This window comes from Mus pahari, chromosome 21 (assembly GCF_900095145.1).
Source record: "Mus pahari chromosome 21, PAHARI_EIJ_v1.1, whole genome shotgun sequence".
Classification (NCBI taxonomy): domain Eukaryota; kingdom Metazoa; phylum Chordata; class Mammalia; order Rodentia; family Muridae; genus Mus; species Mus pahari.
In genome coordinates, this window is record NC_034610.1 from 50,751,876 (window position 1) to 50,770,620 (window position 18,745).

Consider the following 18,745-nt stretch of genomic DNA (forward strand, 5'->3'; position numbering starts at 1 on the left):
GATTGACAAGAAGTTATCTTGTCTGCCTGCAATTTTCTCCCCCTGAGATGGTTCCCCCCTGTGTTTGATAGGACTGTCAAGTTTTATTCACTGTTTCACACGAGTCTCACCTACCCCTTAGAGTCTACAGAGTCAGGTTTGGCATCATAGAGCCTCTAGTGTAGAGCTGCATTTTGTCGCAGTAGCCATACTGGGGAATATGGCCACTTGACCAATCTTCAACATAACTGTATTGCAACCAGGATCTCCAGCAAAAATTCATCCTTTCATCTATTTCATATAATGCTAAGGGAGCATTCGAGACAAACCTTAAAACAAAACAAAACAAAACAAAACAAAACGAAACAGTCAAAGAGCTGAAGGGGTTTGCAGCCCCATAGGAGGAACTCTCCAGAGCTCCCTGGGACTGAACCAGCAAATAAAGAAAACACATGGTGGGACTCATGGCTCCAGCTGCATATGTAGCAGAGGACAGCCTAGTTGGTAATCAATGGGAGGAGAGGCTCTTGGTCCTGTATGGGGGGATGCCAGGGCCAGGAAGCAGGAGTTGGGTGGGTTGGTGAGCAGGGGGAGGGGGAAGTGGGTGGAGGTTTTCAAAGGGGAAACTAGGAAAGGGGATAACATTTGAAATGTAAATAAAGAAAATATCTAAGAAAAAAAAGAAAAGAAAAAAGAAACACAGTCAATCCCTTTCGATTATTGAAGAGGGAGAAGGTGATTGAAAAACTACCATCAATGGGTGATGCTTATTGTTAGGGTACAGTTTCTTGTGGATCTGACTTATAGCCACAGCATATGTCCTCCTAGATGTGTTGGTCTCCCATGGTTTGGCAGTGAAACCTATTGAATAATGATCACAGTGCATCCATCAGGAGGCAGAGCTCTGAGTTTGAGGCTAGCATGGTCTACACAATGAGTTCTAGGACAGCCAGTCCTACACATAGATATCCTGTCTTGGAAAACAAACAAACAAACAAACAAAGAATTGCAGTGCATCTTACCTGCATTCTGTGCACCTGCAGGAAGTTCTTTAAGTTACATAACTTCCTACAATTTGTGGGTATCATGAACAGACCATTATTGCTTGGGTATTTAGAATGAATGTCTCAGAATTCCATATCTACTCTATCTGGGCCCTCTTACAGGAGTCTCCACCCCGTTTCTTCACCCCCTTTTAGGACTTTCAAGCTTTTACTCTTTAGTCCTACACAGGCTCTCTTCTGTTCTTTTATCTCTGGATCTCTGTCACTAATCTTTGATAGTCCAGCAGACCTTCTTCAGATTAATTTTTAATATCTTTACAGAAACTTAAACACATCTACTTGGAATATCAGCTACTTTCTTGCCTGAGATCATGAATTTATTCTTCTGCGTATCATCTAGATTAGGGGAAACAACCCATGGTGATACCCAAACTACCAGATAAAATTAATCAGAATATTGAGAGCTGAGAGGAGGGGCTGGGGAGGGATTTGACATTCGCTGGTATTTTCCGAAGCCCCCAATATGTTCAAGATGTGAATCCTTCAACTGAGTGCATTTTCTTTCAATCAAAACTCTATTTCTAGGAGCTTATAGTCTACTGATGTCATGTCATTAGTGAGTGTTATGAGTAAGAGATATGGCTAGCCACAGTCATGACTGAAGTATTCCATGTAGACACATGTGCATGTGTGCAGATAAGGCAGCAGCAGAAATGCTATAGATAAATTTAAAATCAGTTTCCCCTCCTTCAGTCTACAGACAAAGCCTCAAGTTGACCAAAAGTAACCACAGAGTAGATGTGTTATGCTGTTAGATATCAGAATACCTGGAAGCTGTACATAAAACCATCTTGTTCTGATGGTGTTGATTTTGTCCCATGTGCAGCGCCGTTTTTCCTCATCCTGAGCAGTTTATCATCGATGTAAACCATTACCCCTTACAAGTCTTTTCTCTGTTTCTTAGTATGTTAAACAGCTGCTTGGTAGGATTGGTAGGTGAAGAGGGATGCTCCTGTGATAATTTCTTCTTTCTGATTCTGCATGAGATTAAAGATCTCTAACGGTAACTCTTGCCTTCATATTCTCCCATTAGTTGGCAAGTAATTACTGCTTCCCATGTGGTTTCTAACACCTGCCTTGTACTCACGTGTTGCTGATGTTTAACATTTGTCTTGTCTATGACGCATCTATTAAGATACCACACCTTGTCTTAAGCCCACTGTCAGAGGAGACCTCCGCAAGCTGGTTTGCTGTCTTTGTGCTTCAAGTTCTTCAGTGGTCCTGTTGTCTTTGGATGTTGTTGAAATTTGTATTATAATTTAGGGAATTGGTGGTCCTAACCTTTATAGGGAGAATTCAGAACAGAATACATGCCAATATGTATATAGAGCATATTTGTGCGGGTGAAACTGTTGGAGTTCAAAATCACTAAGTACTAGTGGCTCCTGTATTGTTACCCCAATCTCAGCCATTTCTTCTGCAAATGACATGTACATGCCCCCTTGCTTTTGTCACAAGGTTTTATCAAATTAATAGTAAATATATATTTATATTTTAATATATATATAAATACACAAAAAAATCTGAGTTCACAATTATGCTGTAATAATTAGGGCAGAAATTAATGTCTTTTTTTAAAAGTTTAATTATGTGTCCAGATGTCCTTGAAAGTGGTGCACTGAAATGATATGTATTATTTTAATTGTTTTTATGATTTGAAATTTCTGAAATGTCTGCTCTGACTTGGGGTGCAAAGTGAGGCATGAAAGCTGTCGTTCAGCACAAGGATACTAGACTTCAAATGCCACCTCCACACTGTCTCTGCCTTTCATCTATTATTCAAATCTTATTTCCCAGCTTCTCCTCTTATACAGAAAATTAGACAGAAAAAAGCAGATTTCTCCATTTCTATATCCCACATTGAAGAAAGATATTTGATTTCTTTTTCTTTTTTCTTTTCTTCAGTAAACCTCTCAATTTGATAAATTTTAGAACGGGTTGTAAGGCTTTAGAATAATTGTCAGATAGAAAAATTAATTAACTAGATGACCTTGTATCAGCCAGTTATCACATTTGGTGAAATGATATCTCCAGTCTGTGTTAATCTCCAGCTCCTGTTCTGAGAGGATCTGCTAGTTCCTACCGCATAAGAGAGAGTTACCTTCTTTCTCTTAGTTATGCTTCATTTCACAGATACCTCTTCTGTACCAACAGCTTTCCGGCATTTTTCTAGCATGTGAAATGCTATATATTATTGCATTTTCTCATGAGTAGTAAAGATCAGATTTTTTTTGTAAGTCTGTTGATACCTAACTTACGGTCATTTAAAAAAAAAACCCACTTATGCCTCATTTCAAGGCAGAGTCAAGTTCTTTATGTTTTAGGAGTTCTACCGGGGACCAGCCAGTGTGAGTCCTGTCTCTGCTCCTCTCGGGACTTTATCCTCTCTCCTCCAAGTCTCGAATGAAGGGCGTGATTGTAAACTCATATTTTCTTTTCTCTTTTTCCAAATTACCAGTTGTTTTGCATTACGAATTTCACACATGCTTAGAGCAATCATGGGAATGCCAGCCAGTGTTTCCTAACCCAAACCCTAACTTCACTGTAAATTTCAATCTGCAAGTATACTTAGCTTCTCATGGTACAGGATATTTAGAGAGTTCTCAAATGCTGAGTGCCTAAGTACTTGTTGAAACTAGAGAGTAGAAACTCAAGTCGAATCTCCTTCGCATGGCACAGAAACCAGCAAGAAGATGACCCAGGCAGACCAGAGTCTTGGTGTGACTTAATTTATCATAAACCTGATCATGACTGTCCTACTTGACTCTCTCGTTTACAGTGGAATAGCCTCTCACATCGGTGACATTTAAATATTTGTCTGTCACTCTGCTTTGCTGCTTGGGAGATTTTTATTTTATGGGTCAGTCCCACCAAATTTTAACCATATCCACTTTTCTGAAAGGTGACTACAAGAAAGAAGTCATTGTGACCTATACTTCTGTGAGGTGCTTGTTTGCTCTGGGCCTGGCAGGAAGCCAGACTCTCTTCCATGATGCGTAGAGTGAGCTAATGGCTTTAATAGCATCAGCCAGCATATTGGCTGAAATGATAATGACATGCAATTTTCTTGTTATAACTTCAGAAGACAGCAGAAGAGAACCCTAACTCTTCCCTAGTGAGAATGTGTTTTAAGGAACCTGGGTAGATGACTTGTTGAGTAAGAACAGTTGCTGCTCAATTAGGAAGACCTGAGTTCAGATCTCCAGCGTCCATGCAAAAAGCTGGCATGGCCCTGCATTCTCTTGTAATCCCAGCGCTTGGTGAGCATGTTCTATGGGGTTTGCTCAGTCTAGGCCAGTTTCAGGACAAACACTGTCTCAATAAAATGAATGACAGGGTAGGATGGAGGATGTCCTCCTGTGGCCTCTCTTTATGCTGGGGTATATGCATCTTCCCACACACATGTACATGCACCACAAACATACATACACACACACATATGGATACATACATATGTGTATATACATGCACATATGTATATACACATGCATATACATACATATATACACTCATGTATATATGTATACATATATGCACACATATACCATGCATACATCCATATGTGCAAACCCACATACATAATATACCACACATACAAACACACACACACACACACACACACAGAAAACCTTAAAATACCTGCTTTAAGAAACTTGAAAAACGCAGATAATATACCACACATACAAATAGACAGACAGACAGACAGACAGACAGACACACACACACACACACACACACACACAACCACAAAATACCTGCTTTAAGAAACTTGGAAAACACAGATAATATGTTGTATATCTTTCCTGTAGAGCAAGTTTAAGATATTTTGATAGTAAAAGGGTTCCATTTTTATGACAAATATGGAAAACAATGTTTTTGCTTTTGTTTAAGATGCATATTAATTACCTCAATTAATTTCTCATCCTAGTATCATTATTTTTTAGAGTATTAGGTTAAGTGTTTATCTTAAGATGTGAGTGAGCATATTTTAGATAGCGCCTCCAGTCTGATCTAACAGGCTCTTGCATCTCTTCTGGAGGCCTGGGTCATGGATTTCTGCTTTCCATGGCTTCATCCTCTCACAGTGCCTCTTCATCATAAAAAAGGATCCATTCTTCAGGCCTGAGTGGGCTCAGCAGCAACCACAGAGATAAGCCAGAACTTGTCCACTGTGGGTGAAGTGAAACCCACCAGGAATTCCCTGGGAGAAACAAAACAAAAATCAGCTTAAGTCTGAGCTTGGGTGGATTCAAGTTTTACCATAATGTAAATATGGCTTCAGTTGGGAATTTTATTTTTCTCTACACTTATTCTCAATTACTTTGTTCAGTGGTTTCCTTAAGATTGTTTATCTAACTCTAAGTGTAAGGGATGGGACTTTTGCCTAAATAGTTAAAAGGAAAAGAAACTGGGGCAGGAGAGATGGGTCCACAGTTCAGAGCTCCAGTTGCTCTTCCAGAGGATCCAGATTCAATTCCTAATACTCACATTGCAGCTCACAACTGTCTGTAGTTCCATTTCCGGGGGAATACACAGCTTCATACAGGCACGATAAATACCAATGCACCAAACCCAAACCAAACCAAAACAAAACAGAAAACAAAACAAAACCAACAAAAACAAGCAAACAAACAAAACCCCCAAAGCCAAACAAAAACAAAGACATCTCTTATTCTGCAGTTCGTGTAACAGCAGAAAATAGTGTTAGAACAAAATTTACATCATTAAAAACAAAGTTTTTCATTTAGTTTTGTTTTAACAATTCCCAAAGTCTGTGAGATTTCACTGCTAGATAAAAAGTGACTGCTGGGAGAGGGCAAATTACTCTCTCCCAGTGGTGAAGCCCTGGTTTGTTATGTAATATCCAATGGCCACCCCTGAAGACACACACACACACACACACACACACACACACACACACACCCCGAAAGCAAACTCAGCAGCCTGCATATATGTATTTATGTAAGAATAATAAGGAATAAGAGGCTGTCAATATGAGAGTGGTAGGCATGGGAAGGGCTGGAGAGAGGAAATGGAGGTGTGGAGAAGTGGTATAATTATGTCTTAGTAAAAATATTTTAAAAATTAAATAAAAACCCATAGGCTGTTGTGTACCTTATGGAAGAGGTCAAGCATGAAGCTGACAGGACAGTGCTAGTTTACCAATCTTTTACCTTAACCCAACCTACTTAAAATTACTAACCAGATAAATTTTTAAACCTGTGAAATGTGTTACTTTTCTTTTAATTGCTGTGTCCACAATACCAGAGAATAAGCAACCAATGAAGTGAATGGTTCATTTGAACTTCATTGGAGGAGATATATTCTGTCACGGAAATGGGAGAGTTACAGGAGGGACATGGAGCAATTGGTCCTCTTATACCTATAGCCAGAAAATAGGAAGTCGAATGCCGGTTCTCAGACTTTGTTCTCTTCTTATTCAGGCTCTGATCCCATTCCACACAAGGATGTGGCCGCACCTTAAAGTGGGTCTTCCCACCTCAGATAGTCTAGAAACTCCCCCCTGACTTTCCCAATGGTTTGTCTTCTTGATGCTTCCCTATCTTGCATGTTGACAGCCAGTATTAAGCATCCCACCCAACAAGGATGCCCTCCTGTTAGTGGCATCAGAGAGGAGGGCGTGGCTTCAACATGTGTGAATTCAAAGTCTTTGCTCCACAGGATATCAGGTACTACATGGCCAGTGTTATGGTAAAGTGTGATTGTGCGCTTACTGGCATGATCAGCTTGTATGGCCTGGATTCATAAACTGTTTTGGTTCTCTCTCTGGCTCTGTCCCTCTCTATCTCTCTCTCTGTCTCTGTCTCTATCTCTCTCCCTCCTTCTTCCCTTCTTCCCACCATCCCTATCTCTCTCACTTCCTCCCTTCTTTCCTTCCTTTCTCTTCCTTCCTTTTTTCCTTTCTTATTTTCCTTAAAGATTTATTAGTTTTTATTTTTTGTGTATGGCTGTATGTATGTACATGTGTATGTAAGTATATATGCATGTATGTATGTATGTATACCATGTGTATGCTTTGTGCCCACGGTAGCCAGAAGAAGGCTTCAGACCACCTACATCTGGGGTTACAGAAAGCTGTGGAGCAACACTTGGGTATGGGGAATTGAACCCAGGTCCAGGCCTGTGCTTTCAACTGCCTCGGCGTGTCTTCTCTGCTTCTTCCTGTGTTATCATGAGTGAGTTTTATGTATTTACTTTTCTATTACAAGGTATTTCTCATTAGCACATTCCTTTTATCTCTACCCCCACCCCCTTTTGTTATTTTGAGGAAGGATCTCATGTAGTCCAGGCTGACCTCAAGCTCTCTACATAGCCAAATCTTTCTGGGCTTGTTAAGTTGAAAAATGTTTCTTTTTCTTTAAGATTTAGGTGTTAAGTATCTGCGCAGGGTCAAAACTATATAGCCCATGTGTAAACTAAAACAATGACCCAAGGATATGGAAAGGATGTACTTTGTAGAATATTAGGTGTGAGCACCTTTACATGTGAGGGTTTTGACTAATCCTTACACCCTGGTTTGGTAGTTATTACTGGTTTCATATTCCTGGAGAGTGATTTGAAGCTCAGAAAGTGAAAATAGCAAAGCTGTGCATGTACTGAGCCACAATCTATGCTGCATCTGCAGACACGCTCTCTCCCATCACCTAAGTGTACGCCAGGCGCTTAAAATTCCTCCAGTCTCATTACTTGGGGTACAGTGCATTTGAGTGTTACTGATCTGAAGAGAAGAAGAGGTTGTAATTGAGCTTCTTGCTCTACTCTGGTTAATTTGGTCTTATTGAAGGATGGCTAGGCAATGAAAGTATCGAATTTGCTTTGAATCCTAGACAATTTAAATAAGAAGTCTTACAGTTTACCTAATATTGGATTATACATATTAAACATGTATTTTCAGTTAGAGGTGGAACTCTAGGAAGGAAGAATTTGATAATCAATGGGCGTGTTTGAAATGCATTCTTTCCTCATCAATAGGAGTTATTTCTACGTCCCCATAGATGGTAGCTCTTAATTCAGAAGGGACAGGTTAGGATTTCCTTTCTCTTGCAAGGGACTAGGCTGAGATGATAGTTTCACACACTAATTAATTGCAAGCAGCACAAAGAGAATTCTTCTGGGTCTGGATTGATTATCTTTTTACAAGACTCATTTATAATTTTTCTAAGTTTTTATCTACTAATCTCCTCAGTGGCAGCAAGTTAAAATCACACAGCATTCATCCATCCTCTCGTAAAGGCATAAACTCTTTTTGTGTACTTGAATATTTCTCATGCACGTGTATTTTAATTTTGGGGTGCGTATCGAGGAACAGGTGTTGCTTGTCTTTAGAGCTGACATAGACAAACACTACCTAGGCATTGATCATATCTGTCAATTCTCATTTTGTACATTCAATATTCCCATAAGTATAGAGTTAACAAGAAACAGAAATCTATTTAGACATCCACACATTTTTTAGAGGGATGTTTTCTGAAAGCCATTTCTTTACTTTTCCCAATAAGATCTTGTTCTAGGAATAAAGATCGGCTCTCATCACCTGGAACATTAGTTAAGAGTTAAAAAAAAATATATATACTTTTAAATCCTTCAGAATTATTATAGTGAGGCACACTGGCCGACTCCCCTAGGCATTTGACTTCCTACCAGTGAATTTCTATTGTAATTACTTTTTTAGATTTAAATTTTTTTGTTTTAATTATGTGTTTTTGCATGAGTACATTCAAATGAGCATAGCTGTCCCTGGAAGCCTAAGGCATGGATCCCTTGGGAGCTGGAGCAGGCATCTGGGAACCCCCTAGCCTTGCTGGATTCTTACTTGTTATAGCACTATATGCCCTTAGTCACTGAGCCATCTCTCCAGCCCCTTAGATTTGTGATTTCATATTAGAATAATTAAAGGGCATCTATTCAAAGCTTGTTTAATTTAATACGGTGTGTAGTCTAAATTTGTATACTGTATTGATTTCTCTTTTGAAACTGAAGGAACAGGATTTGATGTGGATTGCCACCTAAGTGAACAAATGTCTATATTATTGATTAGTTCACAACTGGTGAAGGTTGATTCTACATTTCTCTAAGAATCATCATGCAATTATACTAAGAATATCTACTGTATTTTCCAACATATATTCCATGACCTTGCATATGCTCTTTTAGAGGAGTATATTTTTCTCCTGTGCTTAAATCTAACGATGTTTTCCCTGCTTATGGCTAAGAGGAGCTTGTTCCGTGGAAGCAGTAAGGAGCTTGCGTGATAATTCTGTTTGTCTCCTGCGTTGATTCTTGGTCAGTAAATGATACACAGATGAGGGTCCTGGAAGGAACAACAGTGAAGATCCTCCTATGATGACTTTTCAAAGCCTGCCTGTCACAGATTGCTCAGAGCAAGCTGCCCAGACCTTAATGGCTTTACTTTCTTACTTATTTTCCTGGCTCAAACTTAAAACTAACCAGATCCCGAGTCTTATTAAAAAGCTTAGCTTCAGGGCAGAGAAAGTATCTTAGTTAGTATAGTATTTAGTATGTACTCTAGCATTCTATCCTCAAGGCCACAGACACTAGGTGTAATGACAGTCATGTAATTGCTGAACTGGGCAAGTAGAGGCAAGAAGATTCAGAGGTCAAGGTCATGCTCAGTTATGCTGTGAGCTTATGGCCAGCCTGGGCTACATAGGACCCTGTTTCAAAACACCAGCAAAATGAACCAATAAAACAATAACAAAAGCAAAAAACATGAAAAGAAAACAAACCAAAATTTCAGTTTGTCTTCAGAGAGGATTTGAGTTTTGAAAAAATGCCTTTCCATCTATCACCTGTCTGACAACCTGTCTTCCTTCCTTCCTTCCTTCCTTCCTTCCTTCCTTCCTTCCTTCCTTCCTTCCTTCCTTCCTTTCTTCCTTTTTACCTTCCTTTCTTTCTTCCTTCTTTCCTTTCCTTCTTTCTTTCCATGTATATGTGTATGTATGTATCTATTTATCATCTATCTATCATCTATCTCTATCGATTAATCATTTATCTATTTATATGTCTATTAATCATCTATCATCTCTATCTCTTTATTTATCATCTGTTTATCTATGTATATATTGATCAATCATATCTAACGTCTATCTATCTATCTATCTATCTATCTATCTATCTATCTATCTATCTATCTATCTATCTACCTATCCATCCATCCATCTATCTTCTGTTTATTTATCTCTATATATCTATCAATCATCTTTTATCTATCATTTATCTTATCTGTCTATCTATTATCATATGTCTATCAGCTATCAAACAACTAATCAGTATCATCTGTTTGTCTGTCTCTCTGCGTATTTGTTGACAGAGAAGGAGAGAGAGAATAAGAATTTGGGGGAGCTGATTTTGTTCTTTTATGTAGATTTCTGAATTGAACTCAGGTTGTCAGTCTTGGTAGCAAGTATCCTCACATTTTAAGCTATCTCTCTGGCCTCAAAAGAGTTTTAGCATAAACAATTTTTCTCACAAATTTCCAGAAAGGATCATGACAAAGTAGGAATTCCCTGGCACAGATCTTCGAGGTTAATGACTTTTTCAGCACGTTTCTTCATATAAATTAGTGCATATGGACTTAGTTACCTTACAAAGGGAATACATATAGAGAGATGGTTAATAAATGACTGTCAAGGCACCTCAAGATAATTTTGGCTCTGGATCTCTAATTCTCTACATCTCTACAACCCTGGAACTTTAATGATTCCGCAGATTCTTTAAGAGTCACTGGCAGAGAACTCTAGAGAGCTGTACTTAGACAATTCCATTTTAATTTTGAGACAGAACCTTGCTATATAGCTCAACCTTGACTGGGCTTGAACTCACCACATAGACCAAACTAGCCTTGAGTTCACAGAGATCCACCTGCCTCTGCCTCCTAAGTGCTAGGATTAAAAATGTGTGCCACCGCATGCCCAAGGATGTTTCTCTCTTCAATACTGTATTTCAGGAATGAGCATTTTGAAGATCATATACCATAGAAGCCTATGCTTCTAAAGTCACTAATAGGAATGTGGTATGGTAGAATTTGCTCCAGATCTTTGGTAGGGTTAGGACTGGGAATGAAGCCTGATGGTAGAGTTCTTCTCTACTGTATATAGACCCTAGCAAGTCCACCTTATTCTCTGCCCTTCCCCCCACCAAAACTCCAATTGAACAGGATGAGAGGTGTGCTATGTGCTATGTGTTGTAAGCTGGAAGCATGTTGCTCTCTCAGTTTATCTTATTCCCTTTTGTACTCCACATGGCCGCTAGATGCATACTTTTCTCAGTGTACCTCTGGATAAACTTTTAGGGGTGTAATGCAACTGTAGATTGAACTGTCTGATTTCCTCCTATGCCATCAGAGACTTTTCAAGTCATATCTGCCAGGCTCCTCGATACATTTCATAGCTATTATTCAGAAACTTTTTTGGACCCTGACAATGCCATGTTCCCTTTTGCATATGTTACTTTTCTCTTCTTTTCCTGTTTGCAGTCTCAGTTTTCATGCACTGCTTTTCTTTTCTTCTAAGTACAAAGAAGCAGGCAGGGCTCAGGAAAAAACTTCAGCAGGTATTTCAGTTGGAATGGAAGAGGAGGTCATTAGAAAAGAAGAGTGCATTCCCCTAGAAGTGGGGTTGGACATCTTGAAAGACATTTGTGTGTGTGTGTGTGTGTGTGTGTGTGTGTGTGTGTGTTTGCTTGGTGCATCTTTCCTTCTTCATGTGTACCTTGATGAGTGTAGTCTGTTTTTTTTTTTTTTTTCGTTCTTTTAGAATTTTCATCATCTTATTTTATCACCTGTATCACATGGATTTTTCTGTTTCATTCATCAGCTTAGAGTTTTGCTATCTTTTTTATTACTACTACTACTACTACTACTACTACTACTACTACTACTACTACTACTACTACTACAATCTATCTCTTGTCTTCTACATTTTGTTGTTACTTCACTAATACTTTTGAGCTAGAAATCTCCTTTACAAAAATGATTCTACGAATGTGCTGGAGCAGATTTATAGATGTGCTTTCCATGTGTTAAATAGGTTTGTGGTACCTCTAGGGTTAGAACTTACTGTAAAGTAGAAATTGAAGATTCGTCTTCAAGGGTTTTTCTTATCATGCAGGTCAAGCTGATGAGTTAAAGATTTCAAAATCCTTCTGACATATTCCTAATATAGTGGTGACATACACCGTTGGCACACTTTGGATAGCTTTTCCTCCTGTTACTCTTAATCAGCATTCTGGAGTCTTAACCATGTCTATGAAGGTCAACAATTACAGCCATTTGACTTCCAAATGAGTCAATATGATTTCTCCTGGTTGCTTAAGTTTGTATACAGAGGGCACCAGACCTGTGTAAAAGGTAATGGGGGCCCTGCAGGCACACATTGCAAGGCTGTTAAGTCTTTTCGGGTTTGTGATAACAAATTGTATTGGTGAGAAAAGCTTTTCCTTTGTGATGCAAAGATGCATTGCCTAGTACCCTTTTTTTGTAGGTTTTTAATGAATTAAATTAATTTTAAAAAATGTTCATCATCTTTCACGAAACCCTATGCAACCAAGGTCATTTTAAGTGCATTTACACCATGATCATACATGTCCCATCTGTTGGGCTTCGGGTTATGGTGGAGGATTTCTGTAGTCATAAGAGACTCATGAGTGCCCACAGTGTGTTGTGCTTTTGAGAAAGGCTTTGGGTTTGTGGTTTTCTCCGTCTCTTATGGTTTTTGTCTTTGATGCAGCTGCTGTTGCTGAAGCTGCTGTGTCTTTCACTCATATCCAAAGTGATAAACTTTCGATGAGGAGAGGGGGAAGGATTTAATGGTCTGAAGTTTTCCACTTGTTCACCTTTATTGCTTGCCTTAGAATTCCCCAAGTTTCTCTACACAGATCTCCATGGAAACTAAGCAAATAAGCCACTTGAAAGGAGACAGGTTATTGGTTTTTCTCATTGAAGCCACTGCTAGGTTTTCATTAGTTGTAATCCATTTTCTTTTAAGATGAGACATACGGGCCACTTCTTGTTTTCCCGACGTGAGTAAACTAAGTTCACTCTGCACCCTTTATAAATGGGCTATGAAGGAGAAACAATCACTTTCCTTCTGCTGTAGTGTCACATCTGAAAGTACAAGGGTAAGGATGACTGATGTCAAAGGGAAAAGGCTACATGTGCTCTTAAAAAATCAGGTCAGTATGCAAAGGAAGCCTGGGTATAGTAACAGGCTAATCTGATCCGTTCTGTGCTTCAGGTTCTCTCGTGTTAAAATTGTATTGAGTTTAAAAATAATCTAAATAATCCACAGAGAAGCCTGTCCCAGACCTCAAGTACTGTTTACACCTTGGTAAACTGTGAATTATTCACTGTATGAGACATCCTAGACACCTTTATTCTTGTTTTTTGTTTGTTTGTTTGTTTTGTCTGTATTCATGCATGCATACGTATGTGTGTACCTGTGTGTATATGCGTATTATCAGTGAAAGAGTTGCTCTCTGAGACTTGGCCATCCTGGAACTTGCTTTTTTAGACCAGGCTGGCTTCAAAGTCACAGAGATTCACGTGCCTCTGCCTCCCAACTGCTGCGATTAAAGGCACACATCACCACTGCCAAACTCGTGGGCATGTTTTTAAATCAAGGGATCGATAAGGCTAAAACATGAACTTCACAGGTTTGAACTTGCCTTGCAAGGAACGTTTTCTCTCTTCCTGTCCCTTTTCCAGTAACACTGGCAATGATGTTTAGATTGGAGATTTATAAGCCAAAAGAAACCTTCATTGTATATATTTAAAAATAATTCAAAACTTCAGCTTCCCTTCTGGGGCTCTGACAAGTTGAGTATATAAGGTTTATATTTGTATAGAATTTCTAAAGGGAGTAGAGATCAACAGAGGTGCCATCGACAATTACGATCACAAGTGTCACTAGGTGCATAATCCCCCCATGTCTTGTTGCTCAGTGCTTTCTCATATGGACAAAGGGCGTGCAGACATCACCATGTTCCTTGCTTCCTTTTCTAGGTGGCTGTACTTTTGATGATGGGCCAGGGGCCTGTGACTACCACCAGGATTTATACGATGACTTTGAGTGGGTCCATGTCAGTGCGCAGGAACCCCATTACCTGCCCCCCGAAATGCCTCAAGGTAAGTCACATTCTCCTAATTCAGTGTCTAGGAAATATTTCAGAAAAAAAAAGATTTTTTCCACTTTACATGTAACAATAGAAATTTGTTATATTAAGCTTATTAAGAGGTCTATTTGGTCACATGTAAAAAAAGTCTTAAAATTTTCTTTACACTACTCTATACCTTCCTATATTCTTCAAAATTTCTTAATACAACTTTCTGTGCTTTACAAAAAATATGTAAGCTTATAAACATTAGGTTTTTTTTTTTGTCTCTTAATAAGAAGTCAAAATGATCAAGTAAAACTATCTTGATCATTTGATCAAATCATTTGACCATCAATTCATTTCTTATTCCATATCTTTGACCACATCTCACAGGTGGGATCTAGTTAGACTCTAGGCGAGTACTGGTCTTTGGTCAGGAGATAAATGGTCTCCTTGTCCCACAGCACATGAGTGAGCCAATTCTACAAAGAGAAACCTTGGAGACAAAATTATCAAGCAGAGATGCTTTCTGAGTAAATTTTGTAGATACACACAGAGATTCTTACTGGTAGAGAACTTGTTGTAGGTATTGACTTTTGATTTCACGAGGTAGTATATTTTCGGATTGCTTAAGACAGGCCATGGTTTTTATTTTTTTTTTTTTTTTGTCTTTTTTTTTTGTGACTTATGAAAAGCACAACAGACTAGCAAAACAATATATACTTTCCACTTAATGCAATATGGGAATAGTGTTTTTCAGTTCTATGTATTAATTTGGAACTAACTCTGAGTTATGTGTTTAGTAATAATTTGAATAATTATAAGAATTAGGAACATAAACACCAAATTTGAACCATAGTACCTAGGAGAACAAGTGTTGTTGAGCACGAAGCAAACGATTATATATAAAATTATGTATGTGTAAAAAGATAATATCCTTTCTTTATGCTTTAAATCATATAGTTATGTTAATATTCTTCAAATAATTTCTTTTGAAGTATAATATACTTTTTATTATAATTACATAAAGATAGCTAAAATTGAATTTTCTACAAATTCAGCATGTCCTTCATAGTGGACCATGAGTTTTAGACATCGCCATTGGAAGTGCAAATATCTATTAAGGTGACTGATTAAGCAACCTTGCTAGTTAACATGATTCATAAAAACAAAAGGAAAAATCATTGGTGATGATCAGCGGGATATGACAAGCTCTCAGCGCAAATAAAATAAAACCGAAACGAAAGACATTCAGATGAGGGTGCAAACGAATTCAGTGAGTATGTTCTGTGGAATTTTTTTTGCATGCTTCTGTTCTAAGGTACATGCTGAGTTTAAGCCTTCTATTTATTCTGAATTGTAGCTTTCTCCATCTGAGTAGGTAAATGGTAATTTTGAGGCTACACTAAAGCATAGTTTTCTTCATGGAGGAGTACACCCTGGGGGGGTGGGAAGGGGACAGTGTTTACTTAGCTCCCTTGGTTTCTAATGCTTGACTCTGACACTTTGGGCAGACTCACCTCATTTTGTGCATTGGTTTGTCACCTTCTTTCCAGGGTACATGCAAATATCATTCTGGCCCTTTCTAATTAAAGAAATCTCTGTATGTTTTTCACTTCAGTATTCTCGGCGGTATATTTAGACTTACTTTTTCATGTAATATTAAAAAGGTGGGCTGCAATGCACACATTTTTGACTGTTTATCATCAGAGAATAATCAGAAAGATGTTGATTTATGGAAATGTTGCCATTACTAATTGCTATTGATGGTGTGTAATGAGAGCTGAAGAGCGTGTTCAGATGACCTTGTTGGTTCACCTTTTACACAATTACTTAATCATCGGTTACAGTAAAGGATGTTATGCAGAGAAATTGAAAGTGTTTGATATTCATTCATATCCTCCAATTAATAACACATTAAATAATTAATCATGCAAAGAAGGGAAAAGGTCATGGACATGTTATTTTTATTTTTTAATTTTTTTGCAGAATGCAGCTATGTTTAGTCTAAGGAAAAGTGAAAGAAGTACCCACATGTATTCCTGTTTTATTCATACATGTGAGTGTAAATGTGGGTTCCCATGCACGTGTGTGTTTGTGCATGTGGCAGCAAGAGGACAAACTTGGGTTGCTCTTCTCAAGAATCTTCCATCTTGGTTTTTGAGACAGCATCATAAGATAGCCTGGAGCTTGAAGAGTTGGTTTATCTGGCTGGCCAATGTGGATTCTCTTATCTCACCCTTTACAGTTAGGATTATAAGTTTTCAAGCTTTGATATGAGCGCTAGAAAGAAGGTTCTCATACCTGAATGATAAGTACTTTATTAACTGAGGTGTCTCAGTTAGAGGAGTCTAGCCCTGTTCAGTTTTTTATAAGATATTTTTCTCCAATTTTCCTGTTAATATTTTTTTTAAACAACCTACTGAGCATTAATCTGCCAATATATTGGCAAAGAGGACATCATTAGACTTCCTAGATTTTCCTGATCTTCCTGGGGACTTGGCTCAGCTGTTAAGAGCACTTGCTCTTTTAGAAGACCAGGGTCCCCTCCTCAAAACCCATAGCTCAGAACTTTTTACCACTCCAGTTCTAGGATATCTGATGCCCTCTTCTGACCTCCATGGGCACCAGGCATGCACATGCTACATACACATATACGTATGTACAACACACACACATACACACACACACACACACACACACACACACACACACACACACACACACATATATATATATATAATGTATTTTAAAAATTTTAAATGACCCATCTTTTCTTTATTCATACAAATAGGTAGGCCTGCTCACTTTATTTACTGAAAAAAAAAAAAAAACCATAAATAGAAACAAAACCACCAAACCATCCCATGCCTTCTGTCAAGGGAAGTCTGTCTGTCTGAGGCAGACATGGTAGTGAACCTTTTGCAGTACTTGGACATTGTTAATTAGTGATGTCTTATTGGCCATTAGAGGGTTAAGAAAACCAGAAATTGTAAATATACAGTTCTAAATACTAAGGGAAGAATATAGAGATTAAGAAATAATGTCTCGTGACAAATATGTTACTATTAGTGACTGGTTGCCACATTCCAGAGCAGTTCTTAGCTTGTTAGATGACAGTAATGATGACAGGAAGGACCATTCAGTGTTTAAAAGTAGCCTTCAGAAGAACAAACACTTCATGAATGAGCCCTGTAGCAAAGTCAGATGAAAATAGGAGAAGCTCTTCATCAACGGGGTGCAAAGTAAAGGTACAATGAGTTCAGCTGCACCACAGTGACATCAGGCGTTGCTCAGAAGAATGGAGAACAAGAGGAAGCAGCATCTCAGGCTACTGTAGATTCAACAACCTCACAGCCACTTTGTGCAGCCTAATGGGCAGCTAATCCATTCTGGGATGTAAGTCCAGAAAGCCATAGCCATGTATTCATTCAAAGAATGTACTAGTGTATATAGCATTAGTTCTTAATAGTTCCAGGATGTAAGCAGCCTGAATTCCTGTCAGCAGTACAGTGTACCACAGCCTGGCAGTGTATTCATGTAGTGAGATGGGTATCATGCCACAATGTGAAGGAACCGACTCATGCTGTCAGCAGCAATATTGATGGATTTCAAAACCATCATCAGGGAGGGAAAACAGACACAAGAGTGTTTCACTCGATGTCCATACATTTAAAAAAATAGGCACCCCGATTGCTGAGTTCGAAGTCTGCTAGTGTGCGTCCTTGTGGGAGGGCATGGCAAGAAGGCACGAAAGAGATACTTGGGTGCTGGATATCCTGGTTATTAACCTGGGGAGCATTTGAGCTGCTTTCAGGCGAGAAACTGCTGAGTGATGGTGATGGCGAGTTGTTTGTTTTCTTGTCTGTAACTTGTAAGTTAGCAAAAAGTGACAAGGACATAAGGCTATTGAGGACACAAGCATACTATTGAAAAGCTAGAATAGTAATTATAGTGTTGTAGGTTAGCAAAAAACATATGTTCCAGAAGACCTCAAATGGGATAGAATCTTTATTTTCTTCCGTCTTTGATCCCATAAGCCTTGGGTCATAAGTCCATCTTTGGGCTTTGTTCAGGTTATATATTTACTTATATTTATTTCTATTTTGTGTCTAGTTATCTATTCACCTAATCCTCCCCCATTTGTACTGTGTCTACACATGATCATCTGAAGGATGCGGAGGTTCCTGACTGGCATGGCACTCTGCCTGACCGCATAGATTGACAGTCTTTCAATCTACTTTCTACATATGTCCACTGAGATTATTCTAACACTTTCAATATTATTACATATTTTCCCACCTGACTCATAATGTCCTCATGCACATATAGCATAGTTAAAAATTTCAGTTTCTGGTAATAAGGACATATGCTCCACTATGTTCATAGCAGCCTTATTTATAATAGCCAGAAGCTGGAAAGAACCACGATGTCCCTCAACAGAGGAATGGATACAGAAAATGTGATACATTTACCCAATGGGATACTACTCATCTATTATAAACAATGAATTTATGAAATTCCTCGGCAAATGGATGGATCTGGAGGTTATCATTCTGAGTGAGGTA

General features: G+C 38.5%; 1 protein-coding gene across 17 annotated transcripts in view; it reads left to right on the plus strand.

The window, feature by feature from the left end:
* Ptprk (protein tyrosine phosphatase receptor type K) overlaps positions 1-18,745 on the plus strand; it is a 514,155-nt gene that overhangs the window by 117,521 nt on the left and 377,889 nt on the right. For all 17 annotated transcript variants that reach the window (XM_021221748.2, XM_021221750.1, XM_021221751.2 and 14 more), the window contains exon 2: positions 14,086-14,208. In XM_021221748.2, the coding sequence (XP_021077407.1) occupies positions 14,086-14,208 (123 nt within the window). The remainder of the gene's footprint in view (positions 1-14,085; positions 14,209-18,745) is intronic.